Source organism: Stomoxys calcitrans, chromosome 2 (genome assembly GCF_963082655.1).
Source record: "Stomoxys calcitrans chromosome 2, idStoCalc2.1, whole genome shotgun sequence".
Taxonomy (NCBI): Eukaryota; Metazoa; Arthropoda; class Insecta; order Diptera; family Muscidae; genus Stomoxys; species Stomoxys calcitrans.
The window spans coordinates 235,567,168-235,584,131 of record NC_081553.1 but is presented as its reverse complement, the minus strand read 5'-3'; the positions used below and the strand labels follow the sequence as shown (position 1 = coordinate 235,584,131).

General features: G+C 35.7%; 2 protein-coding genes across 6 annotated transcripts in view; one reads left to right on the top strand and one right to left on the bottom strand.

Annotated features, from left to right (window-relative positions):
- Positions 1 to 16,964, bottom strand: part of LOC106081582 (ras guanine nucleotide exchange factor R) — a 153,255-nt gene that overhangs the window by 123,565 nt on the left and 12,726 nt on the right. Inside the window, exon 1 of one of the 4 annotated variants that reach the window (XM_013243637.2) lies at positions 703 to 1,046. The exons of the other annotated variants lie outside the window; for them this stretch is intronic. The gene's annotated coding sequence lies outside the window, so the exon portion shown is untranslated. Of the gene's footprint in view, positions 1 to 702; positions 1,047 to 16,964 lie in introns of those variants that run through there. 4 annotated transcript variants of the gene reach the window in all.
- The window catches only part of LOC106081583 (uncharacterized), a 34,286-nt gene that overhangs the window by 7,357 nt on the left and 9,965 nt on the right, over positions 1 to 16,964 (top strand). Inside the window, exon 3 of one of the 2 annotated variants that reach the window (XM_059363647.1) lies at positions 1,211 to 1,823. The exons of the other annotated variant lie outside the window; for it this stretch is intronic. Coding sequence (XP_059219630.1) covers positions 1,211 to 1,244 — 34 coding nt within the window. The 3' untranslated portion in view covers positions 1,245 to 1,823. Of the gene's footprint in view, positions 1 to 1,210; positions 1,824 to 16,964 lie in introns of those variants that run through there. 2 annotated transcript variants of the gene reach the window in all.

The following is a 16,964-nucleotide window of genomic DNA, read 5'->3' as shown; positions in this document are numbered from 1 at the left end:
CCCTTACTAATGGTGGCTATATTTGTAAGGTTTCCTGCCTTGTTAAAACTTCCCTACCAAGTGGTGTCGCTATGGAACACGCCGTTCGAACTCGGTATAAAAAAGGAGGCCCGTTATCATTGAGCTTAAACTTTATTTATTAGGCTCAAATGTTTGGGGTCCAAAAATACCCCCCACAAGACATATTTACCGACCATGGCAAAATGGGAATCAAATGAAAAGTATTTTGAAGTGGATCACGAATTGGATATCAACTTTTGGGAGCAAGTGTCATTATTTTCAATAATTTTATTGCACTGTTGCCCAAGCGGTTAATTACTACATAAACCTCTTACTAATAAGCAAGTTCGTCAGCCGCTAGTTGGTCCACCCTATACATGGCTGGAGAATCGTCGTTTTATTAATATTATTCATTATGAATGATATTCCTCTCAATAGAAAATAACTTTCTGCCGTTTGCCCCAATAAACTATAATCAAATCCATCTCCATATCCCTTCCTTTACAGGTAATTAGAGAAATTATTTCACTATAAATGACACTCACTCAGACGCTAACAACAATGAATCAGGTTAAGTACAAAAAAGCTTTGCTTTCCAATTATTTCTCACTACGACCATAATTCAGAGTACCCTTATCGTTGATATTTTACGCTTCTGTGACCACAATTAATTTTCCAATCTCAAATGCGAAAAAAGCTTACCCCTCAGGCCTTTCCAGAGTACAGTGACCTTTGCAAGTGTGGGTAGCAGGCAGTGTTTACCACTTTCATCATCATGACCGCCCTGGCATGGGTGCGATGTAAACAAGACATACTGCTCTGACCGACCACAGAACAATCACAACAACTGGCTTTGTTCTTACATTTGCATGTGGCCACAAAAGCAAACAATGACCCATGGAGTACAGCTGGAATTGGTATCGATTAGTTTATATCACTTCACTTCACACACAAAAACGCATGGACATCTCTTGGCCATCGTAGGAATTTTTGTAACATGGTCTAGGAAAGTGTTCTTGATGTTCCTTTTCATCAATGACGTCAATTTTATGGTAGCATATCGCCCTACTACGAAATTTGCCTTCGCTTGGAAGGAAATTAAATACACTTTTATGTCAGCTAAACACGCACACCACAACTTTTGTCAAGGAACGGCTGAACCGCCTTCAAAAGGAGCGCAAATAATTTTTGTTTTCTTTTCTTGTTTCAGACACCGGCAGTTCCAGAACGCGTGTAAATGCTGATGGCGCACGATTTGAACTGAATGAAATGAAAGGCCCAACGAGTGGCCACATAAAAACCACTCGTTGTTCAGATTCATGTGTAAAACAAAGAAATGGAGACGTATGTAGGTGCGTTAACCACATGCCAAAGGGGACACTTTGCGCCTGATGTCTTCCATCGTTGGCAGACTTGACAACATTTTCGGATATCTGCTGCTACACAAAGCAACAGCGTTTTTTTCTTCTTTGCATTAAAGAGACCCTGCACTACTACTAGAACAAGGCATTTTCATGTTTCATTTGTTATTGAAATGGAAATTTATGAACTTGCTTTACCATTGCCATCGTTCGTAGGTCCCAGAGGTCGTATGAGTGTTGAGCAAATTAGACTAAAAATATAAACCATACGCAATAATCATTGAGACTTAGGCATTGGCGTGAAATCTTTTGATTTTTATGTTGTTCCGCCATTTAATGGCGATACAAAAAAATTCAAATTGCTATGACTAAGAAATGAAATATTTGTGAAGCATTTAAACATAAAACCATTAAAAAAAGGGCCACCTATTTAGCCGGGTTAAGACTTTTACACACTTGCCCATAAATCGTGTCAAAATAAAAGGCTTCTCAAAGAGATTTCCCCCGTAATTAGCGGATGAAAAAGTAATGCCAACACAAAACCACAGAAAACTGGCGTTTTTAATATATCTCTAATCGTTTGCGGCATATATGAAAGCCTTGGTAAGGGTGAGTGACGATGATAAGCTCGTCACTCTCAGAGCCACAACTATGAGAATGGTCCATGCCATGGGTGGGATGATTGTAAACTTTGAAGATCAAAGTCATTTCGGAAAAGTTTCTTTTGATTTCAAGAATCGTTTTCATATGTAAATCACAAGAATTATCTGAATGATATACCACATACTTCAAGATAAATTCGAGATAAAAGAGACCGAAATTCATAAATCGCTATGAAGTCAACGCAAATATTAATGAATTTTGTGGTTTTAATTTATTTTGTGAACGCACTCGTACACTAATCAGTAAACCCAAGATTTTCGCCATGGTAAAGTACACTAACGAACAACGTCTGTATATCATAAAAATTTACTACCGCTTTAACAGCTGCTTTAAGAACGTAAACTCCAATTTTTTCCATTTAATTGGTTCGTCAATAAGCAAAATATGCGTTATTGGTCAGATGAAAATCCATATGTGCTTCACGAATCAACACTTCAACCACAAAAAATAACTTTTTGTGTGCGGTTTGCATGCCGGCGGCGTCATTGGCCCATACTTCTTCGTCGACGATGGCTATCGTCACATTACCGTGAATGGACAAATCTACCGCACTATGGGGCACATTGAATAATTTTGGCCTGAAATGGAAGATATACACTTGAACGACATGTGATTTCAACAGGACGGTGCCACAAGCCACACAACACACGTTACAATCGATTTGTTGAAGAGTAAGTTTGAAAAACCCGGTATAATCCCCCCAAAGTTTTGGGGGGAACGCCCCATTCAAAAGCCCATCCAAAATTAAATGTTTACCGATCGGAACAATATGGGTATCAAAAGAAAGGCATTTGAAAGTACAATGCAAATCTGATACACAATTTTTGTCTCACTTGTGAGAGTGGCGGCATTACAAATCAAAAAAACCAAAATGGATATGTAGGCCGATCGAAATAATATAGGACTCATATTTATGGAATTTGGGAATGGAGTATAAATCTGATTTAATATTGCAATGCAAATTTGCCCATAACATTCCATTAACAAATAGGGGCAAACTTCTCACATCTCACTGAGTGCTGTCCGTAAGGGGCCTTTTATAGCCGATTGCGGCTCTTTGGGGAGAAGTGTTTGCATGGCATGGCAACAAATGTTGTCAGCATTAGAAGGGGATAATTACCGCTGAAAATTTTTTCTCTTATTCTTGCCTTTTCTGATGGACATGCTAACCACTGCGCTACGTTCGCCACTAAGCAAATATTAGAAGCCTAAAAAGATGATGTGTTCAAGCAACCTGGGGGAGCGCCCTACCCCAAAACCCATCCAAACGGAGGGTATTTAAGCTATATCAAGTTGTAGTCCGATTCGGACCATAAATGAGTTGAATGCTAAAGATTGTAGAAGTCATTGTGTAATATTTCAGTCCATTCGGATAAGAATTGCACCTTGTAGGGGCTCAAGAAGTGAAATCGGAAGACCGGTTTATATGGGAGCTGTATCAAGCTATGGATCGATTCAGACCATATTTCAAATGTATATTGAAGGTCATGGGAGAAGCCGTTGTACAAAATTTCAGCAAAATTGGATAATAACTGCCCCCGTTAGGGGCTCAAGAAGTCAAGATCCCAGATCGGTTTATATGGCAGCTATACCAGGTTATTGACCGATTTAAATCGTACTTAGCACAGTTGTTGGAAGTGATACCAAAACAACACGTGCAAAATTTTAATCAAATCGGATAAGAATTGCACCCACTAAAAGCTGAATAAGTCAAGACCCAAGATCGGTTTATATGGCAGCTATATCAGATTATGAACCCATTTAAACCATGCTTAGCACAGTTATTGGAAGTGATACCAAAACACCACGTGCAAAATCGGACGAGAATCGCACTTGCGCCCTCTAGTGGAGGGTATAACAAGTAATCTCAAATACTAAAATTTAAGTCAGGAATTCCGTGCTGCTTACAGTACAAATTTAATGGTAATATTAGAAACCAACAAATTTGGGTTCAAGAAACTTGGGGCCACGCATCATTCCAAAACTCAGCCAAAATGGTATGTTTACCGATTGGCTCATTATGGCCACCAAATGAAAGGTGTTTGGGTATGTATACAAATGAAAGGCATGACAACCCAAAAAGACCTGTAATCCCATCGGGACAACATAGTACTCCAAAAAAAATTTTTTTGAGAAAAGATTACGATCTGATATTATTATTTGGAGTCAAATGTCAGGAGGAGCTTCCACCTACCAAAAATCAAACAAAATAAAAAAATATTGTAAAAATCAAAAGGGGACATACAATTGATGCCGTTCCTGCCCGTATTCGATACATAAAATGTGGACCCGGGAAGGACTAGTGTGCTAAGTTTATCCGGTTCGAATCTGGGAAACCTCCACCATTGGATTCTGCTAAAAAATTTTCAAAAAATTAAGTTAGCTGAAGAGCATAATTGTACACTCATAGAAAAATGTCTGTTGAAAATGCCAAAGCTCTTTTTGCTGACTGGTAGTAGTTAAATTTCCTGCTATTGCGGCAGTAGTTCTGTTCTGCAATTTCAGAACAGCAGCCGCACTGCTGAAGATGACTGCTGCTTAATTTATGATGGATTTGTTTAGGCCACCTCTTGACAGACGAAGATTACAGTATACAAGACACTGATACTACCCATGTCGTTATATGATTCTGAAGCATGGGTACTTGTGAAAGCAGATGAGGCAGTGCTTGGAGTATTTGAGAGAAAGATTCTTCGTAAAATATATGGACCAGTATGCGTTAATGGAGAATATAGGCGAGGCAATTGTGCTGCATTTTCCTGTTTAAAATACCTTCACACAGCTGTTGTTCTTCTTTATTGAACACGAGATAATGATTTTTGTTGTTAAAAGGCAAAATATTAGAAAAACCAAACAAATGAGTTTCCTCACGGAAAAAATGTTAGGATAAGCAGATTAAAGGAATTTTCTTGAATAAGATATTCAACAGTAAGCAAATGGAGATGTGTCTCTTATAGTTAGACCAAAAAAATATTGGCCCAGCCAAATTCAAGCATTTCTTGAATGAGATATTCACCAGTAGGCAAATGGAGATGGCGGTTTACATTCCATAAGGGGTTTTCATATAATATCGATACAAGTAGAGTAGCCAGTAGCCATAACAGGGTGGGCATTAGCAGAGCGAAACAATTGACGAGGGATTTTTCGCCACCAACAGCCGCCATTTCTATGTATACAAGGATTTGTTTATCAGGTTATTTCCTTCCAGTAATATTCCACAAATTAAAACCTTTTTTCCAACATAATTTGTGATGGTCATTAGCTCGATCCCCTTCGTAAGAAATGCCCAAAGTAATCAAAACACATAACTGGTCATAAAATGCAAATGGATTAAAAAAGCAAACAAAATTTCAATTAAGCATATTTTTTTCCATATTTTTCCATATTTTATCAGATTTTTGTATTTAAAACAGCAGAGTTAGTTAGATGAAATCACAGTTTGCTGAAACAGCAGGAATGTCTGCTTTCCGTTTTCAGCAAAAACTATTGTTTTAGCAAATATTTTTGGTGTTTTGTATAACAAATCGAAGCTGCTAGGGGCCGTAGAATCGATGGGGGGAGATCGTTTGATATGGGAGGTTATAGACCGATTTGAACCGTACTTGGCATGGTTGTTGGAAGTCATAACGAAACACTCCGTACCAAATCGGACAACTATTGCGGCTTCCAGGGGCTCAATAATACAAAGTGGAGGACCACTTTAGGCGTGAGCTACATCCAAATCCTTAACGATATGATGATATTTGTAATCCACAACGACCTAGCGAATAGTGTTGATGCCTAGAAACTCCAGCTACTTCATGATTAACGTCGGTTTTAGATTATTGAAAGCACCTTCAATGTCAAGAAATGCCAACATTGTATATTCCTTTACAGCAACTAGGCCGTTAAGGACGGTTTCAGTTGAATTGCTCCAGGAGTCTTTGGCCTAGCATATTTTTTATCAACCTCTCAAGAACCTTTAGCATAAAAGATAACAGACTGTTGGGAAGGAAATCTTTCGCCTTCTTGTGGAGGGGTTTCCTGCTTTCGGAATAAGTATGACTTTTGTGTCTCTTTATCCCACATGCAGATGCAAGCAGTGTATAAACAATGGAGGCCATCGAGGCGCTGACAGAATGGATTGGATAATTGAGGAAAACATCGGAAAATAAATTGCTCACTATATTTGTTAAGTATTAAACCATGTTAAAACCGCTCCTCAAAGAGATGCCGTTCGGATTAGGCTATAAAAGAGAGTTCCCTTACCATTGAGCTTGAACTTTAGTAGGAATAGCGAATATCTTTATTCGTTGAAACTACGGACATGGCTTTACCGACTCAGATTGTCAAGATGATCAATAATATATACCCTTTATAAGGTCTCAGATCAATATTTCAATGTGTTACAAATGGAATGATTAGGCAAGCATATCCCTTAGAAACAAAAAAAAAACTTCTTAAAGAATTTAAATTTAAAAAGTAAATTGGATTTCGAACAAAAGTCTATAAAAATACAACTTTTGACGAAAAGGAATTTGGGATAAAATCAAAGCGTTACAAATTTGTCTTTAAGATCAAAAAAAAAAAAATATATATAATTTTCGCCAAAAAAAGATCATTAACGTTAAGAGGATATTTCCTTTTCTTAAATTAATGCTATTTCTTAAATGCAAACACATTATGCGAATGATTAATAATAATTTCAAGTATTACGTATACGTTTTAGAAGAAAGCAAACAAAGCAAATGCCTCTGTGACGAATGAGTCAAAATCCATCCATCACATGGACCAAAATAGTTTAACGGCCTTCTTCACAAAACTTAATGAAGATTTTATACAGGTTTATTTGACAGATGTCGTTTATAGGACTTTCAAATAAACCTATTTTAGAACTTCAATAAGTTTTGTGAATAAGTCGTAGGTGTTTAACATACTGCCACTCCAACCGAATCATTTTGATTATGTTCGCTAATCGCCTAAACATTTTATGTAAAAAACCAGAGGTGAAGGAAAAATGTTTTAAGCAGCACGCTTTTTCAATTTTCCTCTACCCCATATACGCTTGCTTATTCTGTTGGGCATTTTGTTGGATTGTGTTATAACCAAATCGCAGTTCGCAATAAACCAAAAAGAAAAGGAATCATCATTTGCGATCACAAGGTCGGGCAGCAATGAAATCATTTCACAACTCGTTTACACGACGCCATTGAAATATGGCCACAATCACCCATAGAGATCTTTGTATGTATGTAGGTGCGTGTTTAAAGGGTTATGACAAAAGAAATACAAAGCTAAAGGGAAACTACCTTACGAAGTCAAGACCCAGACACAGTAAGTCCGATGAGTTTACATGTGCAATACATTTTGTTTTGTAGTTTTTCTTTTCTGTAGCTCTATTTTCATAACCCTCTTTGGTATACACGTTTCTTATGTATTCTTGTTGAATGCCTATACCCGAAAAGAGCATATAGCCATAAATATTTGAATACGCTCTGCCTTTGTCAGAGGAAAATGAGCAAAATTCAATGATTTTCAAAAATATATTTTCCTCTCGAAAATAAATTTCAAATTGAAAATTCGGAAAAGCTCTTGACCTCCACACACATTTTGTAATGGTTTTCACATTCTCAAGAGTTGGAGGTAGTGAGAGTTCATCATGTCCGCCGTCATCATTGAGCACTTGAGCTTTTAGTTTAATTAAAAGTAATTGCGAAATAAAAGGAAACACCCTTTTTTGAATTTTTGTGTTTTTTTCTTCATTCTCAACAAAAGCCACAAACAAAAAAATTATAAATAACTATGATGATGATGACCTCAGTTGTGTTCCCTTTTCCGAGATAGACAATGCCACACGCCACACTAACCCAGTAAGGAAAATGTGGTTTGTAATATTAGTGACACAAAGGTGTGGCTTAACCGAATTTATGTTGCACTTAAACTACTCCGCTACTTCGTGTTATCCTTTAGCGACGAAAGGCGACCCCTGGCGTTAATGACTTTTGGCATGTGTGTGAATTGCATGCAAAAATGTGGCAACCATTCCAACATCAACACACTCACACCATCACTTTAATGTAAATCTTTGGCAGAGCCACAATAACAGTAACGATGTTCTCATTTTTACAATGAATTATAATCAATACATCATCCATTCAATTCGTTGGTGGGTGGTAAAAGCCTGCGAACGGATATAGCCATGTAAACATAGTATATAGGGTGTTCCCATTATGCATATTTTTATTGTTCATGTCTATAGTCAACATTACCATTTTCAGAAAAAGCGAAATGAATATACAATTTAAAGCAAATATTTGCATTATCATGCACGCCGTTTGTGCGAAATCATCTTTCGCAAATACAAACACGTTTCCAATTAGTTTACGCAAAATCCAATTAGAGATATACATTTTTAGATAAACATCTCAGCAAATTAGGGTAGGCGTTGAAAATAAAATGGCATTTTCTTAGAATTCTGATATTTAGATACTCACAGAAAATTCGCCACTAATAGCATTTTTAATACATAAAAAACAAAATTAAAAAAAAAAAAAATTATAAAAAATATAAAAATTGGATTTTTTTTGAAAATTTAATTAAGATTTAATTTTTGGGGACCACTTGTTTGCTGCTTTATAAAAACTCAAAATTTTTCAGATCAGAACAATGCTCCCAAATACCTTACATTAGAGTCCCATATAACATTTGTGTTTTTATACCCATCACCATACGTTTAGGGTGTACTAATCTAGTCATTCTGTTTGTAACAACTCGAAATATTGATCTAGGACCCCATAAAGTATATATATTTCTGATCGTCTCGACATTCTGAGTCGAACTAGTCATGTCCGTCCGTCTGTCCAAATCATGATTGCGGTCGAACGCGTAAAGCTAGTAGCTTGAAATTTTGCAGATACTTGATATTGATGTAGGTCGTTGGGGACTGCAAATTGGCCATATCGGTTCAGATTTGGATATAGCTCCCATACAAACCGATCTCCCGATTTGACTTCTTGAGCCTCTGGAAGCCGCAATTTTTATCGCATTTGGATGAAGTGTGGCATGAGGTGTCCTGTTACGACCTTTAACATCTGTGCCAAGTACAGTGCAAATCGGTCAATAACCTGAAATAGCTCCCATGTAAATACATTTTTAACAGAATCCATGGTGGTGGGTTCCCAAGATTTTGCTCGGCCGAACTTACTACGCTTTTACTTATTATTATACGGATTCAAAGAAAAACTCGCTTAAACTCGCTTTCTCATTCCATACCCTTCTCCATCATGGGGCGCATTTGGCAAGTTCTTTGCACTGTTTCTCTTATAAGAATTGCTTTCTGTACTCGTTTAAGTAGTCAAATCGAGAGATTGTTCTTATATGTGAGCTATATTAGGCTATGGATCGATCTGAGTCATACTTAACATAGATATTGAAGGTGATAGCAGAGCGAATAAGAATTGCGCTCTGTAGAGAGAGTAAACCTCCATCCTAACTCTATATATGGTGAAGGATGTATGGGATTCGGCCTAACATGGCACGTTCCTACTTGTTATTGTCTTCTAATCAGGATTCGCGAAAAAAGGTTTTCGAATTGTTGCCATTAAGAATGTCAACGTTTTTTTTTCTACATTCGTTCTTTGTATATGTTTTTTCTTAGGGTTGGTATTCTATTCTGCTTTATGAATAGCCGCTAAAATTTTTGATTGTTTCAAGGGCAAAACTTGACAGTCATCATTTGTTTTATTTTCATACCAAAGACTTTTTTATCTGCTAATGTTTTAATATTAATTCGCAAAAAAAAAAATAAAAAAACGAACCATTGAAACCAATAAAACAAACAAAAATGATGGTTTCAAGCGTTTCTCTTAAATTTCGCCGACGTTTTTTTATATGGAGTTCGACAGTATTACGCATGAAAAGCTGAACAGAATACCCTGCTTTATTTGTGGCAATTTCAATTGGCACATTTTGATATCGTCAATGTTCATGGGACCTTTTCACTTCTTGTTACCGGCAAGTTACGCGACGACTTTTCGCCTTAATAACTCTCAAAACTATTTTTTTATTAAGCAGGATACTCTGTTTTTAGTTGTGAAAAACTTCAACAAAATATCATAATTTACTTAAACGTATTTACGGCAAATTTTCTGCACTAGCATAATCGTGCTATCATATTACACTAGGATTATATGTGCCTAATTTCTACTTTTAAGTCATCAGCCTAAAAAAGCATTTTAACATAAAACGGAGATGTTTTATTTTAACAGAGATGTTTGAATCGATTGGCGTATACAGCATAAACTTTGTATTCCATTTGCTGAATCAGGATTCATTAATATTAGGTTGCCTAAAAAGTAATTGCGGATTTTTCATATAGTCGGCGTTGACAAATTTTTCACAGCTTGTGACTCTGTAATTGCATTTTTTCTTCTGTCAGTTATCAGCTGCTTTAGAAAAAAAGTGTAAAAAAAGTATATCTGATTAAAGTTCATTCTAAGTTTTATTAAAAATGCATTTATTTTCTTTTAAAAAATCCTCAATTACTTTTTGGGTAACCCAATAGAAGATTAGGGCACTAGATTTGGTGCTTTTTAGGTCACCAAAAACCCGAAAAGGTACCATCTAGTGCCAAACGAAAAAAATGCACCCTTTTGTAAGTTTTACCCTTTTTGTAGGTTTGAACTTTTCCAAACAAAACCCAGCTTAACGACACCTCTTCGTAGACAAGTCTTTAATGTCTTAATATATAACCAATGTAGGCAACATTTACGAGAGGAAATTGTCAACTGAACTTATTTTCTGAGGCTCAGCCCAGTATTTGAATTTCGACGATCTGATGGGTCAACTAAATCAAAGTTGGGCGGTCAAACGAAAACATCCAATTCGCTCACTTAATGCGATTTTCTGGGTTTTTTTACTGGAATAAGTAAAAGCTACGATAGCAAATATTTTTCGTTGAAATGATACGCCTATTCGCCAAAATGTCCAAAATTTCAGTTAGTGCTTTTTACACAAAATTCTCCTCTTTTTTACGCTTTTTACAATTTTGGTTACGTTTTTTGTTGGTAAATTGTTGACATCACTGCTTGCGAAATGTGAATATTGAGGTGCACTTAGTAAGGTAGTGTAACATTACCGTCTGATTATACATACTTATTCTATAGACGATATTAAAAATATTCCAATAAAATGCAATTTTAAGCGGATAAATAAATGTAGGAATAGTTTCAAACGAAACAACTTTTGATTTTAAATTCTTTTGATTGGTTTTTACAGGAAAATTACAAAATCAAAAATTAAAATAAAACAACAAAAGTAGAAGAGAGAAAATTAAGGAAAAATAAATGTTTTGAAACCAAAGAGTTATGCAAAAGCTATAGGGTTTGAATTTGGTGTTTATGGTTAAAATATACAAAATTTCTTAGTCATAAGATTAAAACTGCTTGCCTTTGAGCATATTTCCAAATTCTCCTGTACGCTACATAAATTACGCCAGATTGTTATAACAACACTTCAGCATAATAATGATGTTGGATTTAAGTTTTTTTATTCGTTTTTCAAATTATTATCTATAAATCAAAGGGCCCATCAACAGGTGCCATTGAACAAATAAACAAGACCACAAAATCTTTTGGTTAATAAACGAAATTGTGCAATCCATGCCATAGTTAAGGCGTTGTAAGTTATTCTCGTCGGAAGAGCCTTATAAACATTCAACACTCACTTTCTGGCACTTGTTCTTGGATTTGCATTCGCACTCGACCAAGCATCCATCCACAAATATCTACAAAACTCGACCACAATGCATTCAGAGATGAACGTTGGTTTTTTTGAGCAAAAAAAAAAGCTTTTTTTATTAAATTCAGACGATTCAGCTTATCAGCCGATGATACAACGATGACAACAACAAAAGCACGAGAGTAGCAGTGCCCACAGCAGCAATAGCAACAAGAAAAGCACTAACAACAACAACAACAGCAGTGTCGACAACAATGGGAGAAGAACATTTTTTGTTGTTATTTATAATACATTGAATGGCAGAATTTATGACCCCAGTGCGTCAGACAGAGTCAGATAATTTGTGGTTGTGGATTGTCTGACACGTTATCGAAATGACATGACTTCCATGGTGGTGAAATTGTTTACCACAGTGCGGAACACCTTCACCCACTCAGCCACCACGGCGAGCAAAGTTATTCTCAATAGTATTACCAAATTCATTCATTTATGTAGCTTGACAGCTACAATTTGAATGGTGAATGGTTGCTAATCAATGGGGAAAACACCCAATTTCAAGGTTAGTCTGGTACACTAATGTTGCCTTGGCCCATGTATTCAGGAAATTGCATTTTAGCTGGCTGGTAAAAGAGACGACTACTTGAGGAATGGCTAATTGTAAAAATAGAAGTTGTTGGCTTGTTGTGTAATTAACGTTACGTAAGCGAACGCTTATAGAAGGATGTGCTTAAAAATAATGAAAAGGAAAGAAATCGCGAATGTATAAAAGAAAGGAGAGAAGATTTGTTCATCGTTACTATCAACGTTACGTTCACCATATATAATAATTTCTTAGTAAAACTTTAAAAAAATTAAAAATAATTTCACCCAAACTCCAAAACCTTTAGAAGTTTAATTTTCGTAAAAAATAGAACATTTTTCGAAATTTTTTATAAAGAAGGTTTTGTCAAAATTCATTTTTATGTAAAACATGCTAGACCCAACGCGCTCCGATACGCCTTCCATTACATTATGAAGTACCTAAAAAATTTTACTTTTTGGTATTTTAATAACCTCCACCATAGGATTCCGTTTTGTAACACATCGAAATATTGATCTGAGACCCAACAAAGTACATACATGTTCTTGATCGTCTTGATATTCCAAGTCGATTTACCCATGTCCGTCTGTCGATGCTTGAAATTTTGTTGAGATTGGTTGAGATTGGAAATGGGCCAAATCGGTCTATGTTTTGGGCCAACCGATCTCGGGTCTTGATTTCTTGAGCCTCTATAGGGCACAATTCTTATCCGATTTGGCTAAAATTTTGCACGTAGTGTTGTTTTATGAATTCAAAAAACTGTGTTAAGTATGGTTAAATCGGTTCATAACCTGATATAGCTACCATATATATCGAACTAGGATCTTCATTTTTTGATCCGATTTAGCTGAAATTTTGCATGAAGTGTTTTGATTCGTCTTCCAACAACTATGACAAGTATGGTCTAATTGGTTTATAACCTGATATAGCTGCCATATAAACCGAACTTCATGAGCCTCTAGAGGGCGCATTTCTTATACGACTTGACTAAAATTTTGTACAATGACTTCTCCTATGATCTTCAATATACGTGCCGACCCTATAGGGCTCAATTCTTATCCGATATGGCTGAAATTTTGCTCAATGACTTCCACTACCAGTACTATGGTCCCAAACCAAGCATGGCCCGAATCGGTCCATAATATGATACAGCTTTAATAGCATGGCGAATATTATCCGCTATCCTTTGTTTGCCTATAAAGAGATACCGGGCAAAGAACTATGCTATCCATGGTGGAGCATTTTACTTGTTCATATCTTTAAATCACTTTAATTGAAAACCCTTTTGCGTAAAAGGGAAAGTACGAAATTTGACGGTACCCATGGGTGCTTCAAATGTCGTTGGTTTGAGTCCTATACGATCTTTGTTCGATCTAAATGTCCACTATGGTATTTTTTGGGGGTTTGAGGTTTCCGTCCACTTAGCCTCTACATCTCCGTGAAGGTTTTTTTCTAGTTCTATGTTTATGTCGACCACTTCAAATCTTTTTTTGAGGATGAAGTTACCTTCAAGACAAATGTGACCAACTTTGTATGAACAATTCTTTCTCTTCTCCCTAATACCTATTGTTCCATGATAGGTGTATATGCATATTTTGAGGATATAGAGAATCACTGAAACTTAACCCATCTTAGACCACACATGCACCCAAAATTTGGAATATGGAGTCATACTCTACACCTGTATATCCTTCATTTCCGTATAATATTCTTATAATAAGTCCCCAAGTCCTTTTGATAATATGTGGGGTTGGTTCGGCCATTTACAACGAATTTTTTTTTTGAAGCTTGGCCTAAATTTTAAATAAAAGACTCATACTCCTTTTGCAAATAATTATTTGGATAAACATTTCTTACTATAATAGCAAAAGCTTTCCATTTGTATCCCTTATTGAATTGATGACGTGGCTGTAAAGATGTTCAGGCACAACTGGAAGAAAGAGACCCCTAATATCTTAGCTCATGTTATTCTCAGCCAATCATCTGTTGTCACCAGTATGGCAGCCTATATTTTAAACAGTTATGTTGTCTCCACTTGGGAGTAAGAAGTAGTAAATTTCGATTGTCTTGTTTGGTAACTTATCTACTATTACACGACACTTCTCTAAGAGTTTAAATGTTAGTCTTCCCCTTCAGACAATAACATTTTATTTGTGTACCATATTTGTTTCCTAATAGGTATATAAATAACCATCTTATCGATGGGATCTCGGAGGTGGGAAACCACCCTAAGTAAACCTCCCAATACTTTTCATTTGACTCCCATATTGTCGCATTCATGTCCAATTGGCGTCAAATGTCCAAATTGTGATTGTAAATCCCAAAATACGTTCTATATTGCAAATGCAAATTTGTCCACAAATATTCCATTAAGGAAAATATCAGGATTCGAACCCAAGCGTAAGGCGTCATAGGCGGACATTTTAACCAATGTGCCACTTTGGCCACCGACGTTAGTTTCAAATTTTCCCGAAAGAACATAAGTATACTGGAGGGTAATTGTACATATGCGGAGAACTTTACATACTTGGACCCATATTTTAGAGGTATGTTCATATTTTACTATCATGTAAAAGTCTAAACCCAGAGTCAGCGTCAATTTGTTTGCTTACATTTCTTATGGGAAACAAGAAACCGTAGACGCCAGCATCAGAGGCCAACGACATTGAACAACAACTTGACTCCTTGATTGGGTTTAGACTCTTAAATCTTCGGTTTACATATCAGTTCTGTTAGTTTTGTGGGTGCGCCGGCAGATGTCAGATTTGTTACGACCATAAGATCGTAACATAAAAAAATCTCCTACTGAAACTATTTTTCTATTTTCATCTTTTATAAAAGAGGATAATGTATAAAAAAAAATTCTAAAATATGAATAATTTACCTTAAACAAAACTTAATCACCCAATCAGTGGCAAAATAACCCACTCGTATTAATCATCAACGTTGCTTCTAAAATATTTGACGTTAATGTTCCGATCAAGCTGTTAGTCGCCGCCGCATTCATTTGGCTATCTGCAGATTTTCTCTGTGTGAATTGACCCAAATCATGGCAAATATTTGAATAGAAATAGAATTTTCTTAATATGCCTCAATACATAAACGCAGCTGGGCACTTTAGTACGAATTGGGTTTGCAAAACTTTGGCGATATACAGCGAGTGGTAAAAACAAACAAACAGAAATCTCATATTTTATGTTATGATCTACTTAGAGATGGCCTAATGTAAAATGAGCGCCTAACTTAGCTTTTTCAAAATACGGTTTTTTGTTTATTCTAGAAGACAAACCTCAGACGAATCTTACCTGAAAATTTTCAAATAACAGATTTATAACGATTTCAAAAAAAATGCCAAAGTCAACATTTTTCCTTCTTCTACGAAGTAATAAAAAATTGGGTTAGCGTTTTTTTGTTTATTTTGGAGATAAATGCAATCTGCCTCAAAATTTCAAGTGGATACCATTGCAAATAACAGATTTATAACCGTCTATTTTTTTCCTTCTCCTGTAACAAAAAAGTCGATTTAGGCCCTTTTTATAATAAACTATCAATATGTACATATGTATGTCAGGTCTAAAGGCTCTATTACACGGCATGTAGGTGTCTTATGATATGACAAATTTAGCACATGAAGAGTTGTACATGTCGTGTGATACAAATAAAACTAACATATGAAAATCACTTTTCAAAATAGCACATGTATTTTTCGATTCGAGCGTGCTCTATTCCTTCCGGCAAAAACAAAGAAATCAGCTGTTTTTGTTGTTAGTCGAATTAGAGCCCAAATTAAATTGTTTTTCCAAATTTTTGATTTAACCAACACTCTCACAACCGTAGCAATTTTTACTTACAAAAAATTAGCTTAAATGTTATTATAGAAAAATTATTACCTATCTTTCATAAAATGTTCTTTGGAAACTGAAAACAAAAACAGCGTTACTAATTTTTAAGTTAGATGTCAGCATGAGTTCTTTTTTATTCTGAGTATTATAGTATTTCATGTAATTTCGATTATTGCTTAAAGCTTCAAAACAATTTGGACTCAACATCAACTCCTCTTCTCAAAGAAGACCTATTCCCAAAAGCCCTGATTGGCTGTATGCCATAACCCACTTATTCATTTTCATCTGTGATGTGGTAAAAAAACATACCTAAGTTACGCAGAGGTTTTGCCGAATATTATTTACTAAACAATGGACTATTTAAAATTGCCCAAACTAAGAATTCTAAAATTAGTAATGGCCTCAACGGCAATCACTCAAACCATTGAGCAATTATTTTTATGCCACTCACTGTATACAAACAAACACTTATACATAAGTAGTTCTTACTTGTTGAAATACGTTAAATTAAAATAAAAAAATATTGTACATCTTAAAATATTCCCAAAGATTGATAGCAGAAGCAAAAAACAACATTTCTTCTATGGCCACTTTTGTCATTGGATGACAAATTGAGAAGAATTCTTTTTGGTGCGCAATAGAATTGAACCAAGTGCGTGTGTGTGTGTATGTAAATAATTGATGTTGAGCCACAGAGAATGAGAGGCAGTGGGAGAGACGATACACACAGAGAGTGAGTGCGTGAGTCTATAAGTTAAAATTTGAACAGGGATATATTTTATGTTTGCTTAAATGGAAAAA